This window comes from Nothoprocta perdicaria, unplaced genomic scaffold (genome assembly GCF_003342845.1).
Source record: "Nothoprocta perdicaria isolate Ctin4 unplaced genomic scaffold, notPer1 scaffold_466, whole genome shotgun sequence".
Classification (NCBI taxonomy): Eukaryota; Metazoa; Chordata; class Aves; order Tinamiformes; family Tinamidae; genus Nothoprocta; species Nothoprocta perdicaria.
In genome coordinates this window covers 7,675-13,800 of record NW_020455717.1, presented here as the reverse complement: position 1 = coordinate 13,800, position 6,126 = coordinate 7,675, and the positions used below count along the sequence as shown (strand labels likewise).

The 6,126-nt window shown below is 52.4% G+C and overlaps 1 protein-coding gene across 1 annotated transcript; it reads right to left on the bottom strand.

Annotated features, from left to right (window-relative positions):
- Positions 1 to 766: 766 nt before the first annotated feature.
- POLB (DNA polymerase beta) lies at positions 767 to 5,662 on the bottom strand. Its single transcript, XM_026046993.1, has 14 exons — positions 5,555 to 5,662; positions 5,411 to 5,468; positions 5,266 to 5,332; positions 5,106 to 5,180; positions 4,570 to 4,628; positions 4,271 to 4,320; positions 3,987 to 4,038; positions 3,724 to 3,778; positions 3,579 to 3,651; positions 3,205 to 3,275; positions 2,862 to 2,948; positions 2,678 to 2,742; positions 2,034 to 2,173; positions 767 to 1,583 (listed from the first exon to the last, which is right to left on the bottom strand). Exons 1-14 carry the CDS (start codon positions 5,613 to 5,615, stop codon positions 1,489 to 1,491), a joined length of 1,008 nt encoding a protein of 335 aa, XP_025902778.1. The 5' UTR covers positions 5,616 to 5,662; the 3' UTR covers positions 767 to 1,488.
- Between the last annotated feature and the right edge of the window lie 464 nt (positions 5,663 to 6,126).

Here is a 6,126-nt window from a genome sequence, read left to right as displayed (position 1 = left end):
CCTGCCGCCTGCAGGCGTCGCCGCCCCGCGCATGCGCCACTGCCGCCGCCCCGCAGGCTCCACCGCCGCCTTGCGTATGCGCCCCTGCTCCCCTCAGGGGGTCGCCGCCCCGCGCATGCGCCCCTGCCCCCCGCCCCACAGGCTTCACAGCCGCTCCGCGCATGCGCCCCTGCCCCCCGCAGGAGCAGGCACCACCGCCCCACGCATGCGCCCCTGCCACCGCCCCGCGGGGGGAGGAGGGGGCACGGCCCCGCGCATGCGCCCCTGCTCCCCGCAGGCACCACTACCCCGCAGGAGCCGCCGCCGTTGCCCCGCGCATGCGCCCCTGCCCCCCGCAGGAGCAGGAACGACCGCCCCGCGCATGCGCCCCTGCTCCCCGCAGGAGCCGCCGGCACCGCCCCGCGCATGCGCACGCCGCCGCGCGAGCTGAGGGAGCGGCCGCTCGGTGCCCGGGCGCTCCCGCTCCGCTCCTTCCTCACCCCGCTGGCCCCAGAGCGCAGGGGAGGCGGCRGGAGGCGCCGGCAGGGGCCAGGCTGGAGCTACAGCGGTACAGGAGCCCTGGGTGCCCGCGGCCYCCGACACGGGCTACACCGCTGCTGTGGGCGAGGGGCGATCCCACCCGCCCACGCTGCGAGKCCCAGTAGTGAAGGAGCCACGCGGTGCGCTGGTTACGGGTCTTTATTGGGAGGGCGGGGAGGACGTCACCTCGTGCCCCTTCACCAGAGGCACCTTGCACAGCACTGGGTGCAGCACCAAGGCCAGGAAACACAGCACCACTCCCCCGGGGATGAGGGGGAAAAAAAAGGGCAAAAAGCATCAATCTTACATACTTAATGTCACTCACTCTTGGTACTGGAGACCGTATGAGCAAATAAAACCTTAAGAATAAACCTCATCCAGATAAGGGGAAAACAGGTATCATCAGTCTTCAATGCCAGGCAGGTTGAGGAGCCTGTTAGTAATAAAGATGCAAACCCTCCTGCCAGCAGCTCTGAACATTATGCTGCCCCAAAAYGTCTGTAGCATTAGCAACAGGGGAGCTGATTATGTAGAAAAGAGCTTAATGCTGAGGTTTGCTTTCCAGGCTCGCAGGTCTGTAATCCATGGACCTGACTCACTTGATATGCAGTTTTTAAAAATAGCAACCCATGGCATCCTGAGGCTCTGTMAGAGATTAATTAGCTACTTCATTTCAGGAAGTTAACCCTGCAAACTGATAATACGACAGCAAATCTAGGAACAAAGAATGTGAATCACACACTGCAGGATGAGGGGGTGTCACAATCACATATGGCCATGATAGAAGGACTTAGAAAGGGACAGAAAAACTGCTTCAGTTTTTGCTGCCCTGGGAGGTTTACACACAAAGTTGGAGGGAGATACAGAAATTAGCATGAAAGAACGTGACTTTTTAAGAAACTCAGGTCAGTCAACCTTAGCAGATGCCTCAACCTGCTGTACATACATTAAATAAGGTACTARAAGCAGTTATTCACTCCTGTCCTCTGGCTCTCGGTATTTCCACTGGATGTAGTCAAAGATGTCTTTTTCACACTCCACGGGGAGGGCCTCCCCAGCAACTCCTGCGAGCCAAACACATTGCAAAGGCTTAGAAAAACTGCGGAAAACCCACTGGATTTGCACAGAAACCACAGATCTTCGCGTACCGTCCCAAAGGGGCTGAGGTGGCAACTACCACTGCTGCCAATTATCTTTGGGACTATGTGCTTTAAAACGAGCAAGAATATAGTCAGCCCATTCATTCCACCCCTCACCCCCTCAAAAAAAAAAAAAAAAAAAAAAAAAAAAAAAAAAAAAACAACTGAAGGGCACTGAAAATCTTGTTGAAAACAAAAGACCCAATCTTTAGGTCAACAATAAAGCTCTCTCCAATTTCAGAAAGAACCCAGTGAAAACATTAGGTCAACTACAGTATCCAGTGCTCTTCCAATAGACTGAGAAAAACTGAAAAAAAGGATCAAACCGAAGATATARCTAGAAAAAAAAGAAGCTGTGTAAAGGCCTGAACTGACCTGTGACGCCCAGGTGGCGGATTGTGTATTCGTTGATGGTGAAGCCCATTTCCAGAGCATGAGCTCTCATGTTCTTATTGAATATATCACTGCCTGTGAAATATAGTACTCCACAGTAATACTGATCTTTCGGAATGAGCCTGAAACAAGAGTGAAAAAGAAGTAGAGATTTCGGAAATTACAAATCGTTGGGGAATCAGGCATTCTTCCAGATTCACTGCCCATTTAAACAGCACACATTYTGGGTTCTTTTACACTTCATTTTCTGAGAAGCCTGATGCCAGAACGAGACACGTATCAAAGGCAGCACAGTTGCTCTGGGCTGTACATTGTTGGTGTTCAACCACTGCTTAAGGTCTGCTGCCTGCATTCCTGTGAAGAATTCTTGTCACAGCAGTGTGACAAAGCAGGCTATAATTCAGAAAATGGATATGGAGGAACCCGTTTTGCATTCATGAGTTGAAAACCTGCGTTCTTTCTAGTAACCTGATGTAAAGACTAGCAGCTGTTCAGCAGCTTCTATGCTACACAGAGGAATTTAGAAGAGTAGGAAATGCCATGTTCTCTTTGTGAAATTAGAGATGAGAAAGCACAACACAAAGAAATGCCTACGCTGTATCAGCCAGAGCAGTTTTTAGCTTTACCGGATGTCGATTCTCCTGTGTGGATAGGCTGTTCCATCTTCTTTATTTGGCAGCTGGCAGACACCCTGTGAGCATGCAAGGAAAGCAAGAAATTGAGGATCTAAACAACACATTTCACACACACTCCCAGCTTCTGTCGTGAGACGTTATCCCACTGCATYCTTCACATCCCCAAAATCCTTACCATGAACTTGGTGTCACCTTTAGACAGCRTATCTGTGACAAAGCCAACTTTTTCCAGTTGTTCTACCACTTGATGCAAGAGTTTTGACTAAGGAGAAACAGATAAGAGTAAACATACTAAACAGCTCTGCCAAGAGGGCATAGCAGGATATACAGGTGCAAGAACTGATTGTAACTCCTCAAAAAAACATATTGCTCAAAGGGAGTAGTTTACTATTATGACAACAGCAACAACAAACCAAGTCTCAAAACGCTGCAATACAAGCATAAGACTGCGTAGATATTTACAGATGCCCTTCTGGGAGTAATGTACAGCACTGATTCCTCAAAAGAGATAAACTTACCTGTTTGGATGATTCAGATGTGAAACTTGGATGAGTTAGGAGAATATCCATGTCCCCACTTGACTCTGCGCCTAGGAAAGAAGGAAAGAAGAAAGGGTCCCTGTGCAAACCCTGCTGTTCACGTTGACAGGAGCAGTTAGAGCTGAGCGTTATGCCTACCACTATGCCTAGCTACTCTATGCCTGATAGAAACTACGCTAACTTCAAGGCACATTCACTTGCCTCTTCTTGTAAACGTGCTTTTATTGTACAAAGTGCTCATTTGTGGAAAACTGACCGAAGAAGACACAGTTTTGGCTTCAAACAAAACCAGTTGTGTCATCCCCGTCTCAGCAAACATCCCCGTGTCTCAGCAAACACCCCAAAGCACCAACCTCGTCTAAAACTGCCACAGACTGTGGCAATATAATCTGGGTCCAGCTTATTTACTTCTCTCAGCACGATTTCCTATGGAAAAAGAAAAGATGTCAGTCCCTTATTTATGCTTATTGCCTCATGTCCTCCACAAGACTTTCTTACTTGCATTTGCAGCATTTCTTTCCGTGGGATTCTTTTCTCAAAATCTTCAAAATATCTGCATATATAAACATAAAAATGAGGGAGAGGCATTAGCAACATGAAGATTTCACTCAATTATATGCACATGATAAAAAAAAAAAAAATACAAATTATTCTGTGATTTGGACCACCAAAAAGCATGCAGAGCGCAGAGATGGTACCTTACATCCTAGTGTCAAAAGCAGTCATTAGAAAAGCTAAGAATTCGCATGCAAAAAACTTACTTTAACCCAATTTTCTGGTGATGGGTCAGCTTGTGTTCATTTTTTCTTAGATCTATAATAATCAAAGAAAAAATATTCAAACAGTAGAATTTTTACAGTAGCAGTCCTACCATCCAAAACTGAGGGAAGCCAAGCACATGCAATAAAATAGAAAAAGAGATACTTTTATTTTAAAATACATTTACTTGAAAATTAGGTCTAATACTCTGGCAGTAGTGCTGGGAGACAGGCAGCTGGAAAGTTGGTGGAATGTGAATTGAGTCATTGCAACATTCGACACGTACCTTCTAAAGTCTTAATTCCTTCCTCTACAAACTTCCTCGCAGCAGCAGGACTGCAAAGGGACCAGGCAATTCGCAATCAGAAACAGCAAGAATCTCACAACACCAAAGAGAACATTAGACCGCTGCATTCCTCAAGAGCAGGGCTAAAATCACTTCAGAACAGATGCAGAACTTGGTGCGCACAATTTTTATCACTGATACAACTAYGAAGTGACATTTAATCATTTAAAATTAAATCAGGGGCAGGGGCAAAGAGCGAGGAAATGGGAGAAATAAGGGGCAAAATAAAGAAGTTTCACCCAATGCCAGTGACTCGGGTCAGGAAGTTGATAGAGGCGCTGGTATCATCTTGACGAATCTGGAAAGACACAAAGCAATCCCGTATTTAATGCACTTGCAATAAAGATGAGAACCTGCCGAAGATCACCCCGCCTGCTCGCATTCTGCTCGGGAGGCTGACAATAAATCCAAGCAGAACAGGAGCAGGGTGAGCGCAACACCAAGGCCACACATACCTGCCCCGAAACCACCCGCTCGAGTTCCCTATGCGGAGCTAAGCAGCACCTTTAAAACCCGAAACTCCAGTTCTCCGGCTCCAGGCTTCCGTTTTGCAGAGCAGACATTCCCACGCCAATGAAATAATCGCAAGTACTTCCCGAAATAAAGTAATTGTTAAGCACCAGCTGAGCTCCTCGGGCCCCCGTTTCTACTCTCCGCAGGTTCCCCGTCCATCTCTCGAGAGGCCCRGAGACGCTTCGCAGGGCGACCAGAGCACGTCGCAGAGCGCCAGGAGAAGCAGCTGGCGTGGCCAYGAGCGCGCCCCAAAGCTCCTCACCTTCTCCAGCTTGCGCAGCTTCCCCGTGGACAGAAACTCATCGATTTTCTCCGCTATCTTGGCCCCTACTCCGTCCTCGACATCGCAATTAAGGGGAGAGAAGAGGTTAGGGCCGCTCACGGTGCCGCCGCACGACGCCCAGCGCCCGCCCGGGACCCACCAGCTTCTTGGCCTCGGCGCCGCTCTGGATCTTGCTGGGGTACCGGGAGATCACGGAGGCCGCTTTCCTGCGGGACAGCGCTCGTGAGGCCCGGCGCGGGCGCGGCGGGGCCCGGCGGGCAGCGGCCGGGGCGGGGCGGCGCTACCTGTACGCGTTGTACTTGTGAATGGCGCGGTTCACGTTGCGCTCGTAGTTCGCCAGCTCTGTGAGGGACGGCGGCGGCGCAAGAGGCGTCAGCGGGGCCCGAGGCCGCGCGCCCGCCGCCGCCGCCGCCACCGCCAACACCCACCCGTGAGGAAGTCGGTGATGCCCTCGTTGGGGCTCTCCTGCGGGGCCTTCCGCTTGCTCATGGCGGCGGCGGAACAGGAACCGGAGAGCGACGGGAACGGGACAGCGACGGACACCGGAGAGGGACGGGACCCGGAAGGCGGGGCCCCGGGCGGCCGCAATGCGCATGCGCAACTCCTCCCCGGCGTCGATTACGTCAGCGGCGCGGGCGGTGCCCGGGAGCAGGGCGCGTGCGCATGCGCAACCCCCCYCCCCGGCGCCGATTACGTCAGCGGCGCGGGCGGTGCCCGGGAGCAGGGCGCGTGCGCATGCGCAACCCCCTCCTGGGCGACGATTACATCAGCGGCGGGGACGGTGCCCGGGAGCAGGGCGCGTGCGCATGCGCAACCCCCCCCTCCACCGGCGCCGATTACGTCCGCGGCGCGGGCGGTGCCCGGGAGCAGGGCGCGTGCGCATGCGCAACCCCCTCCTGGGCGACGATTACATCAGCGGCGGGGACGGTGCCCGGGAGCAGGGCGCGTGCGCATGCGCCCTTCGGGGCGGGCCGTCCCGGGTAGTCCCCGTGTAAACAGT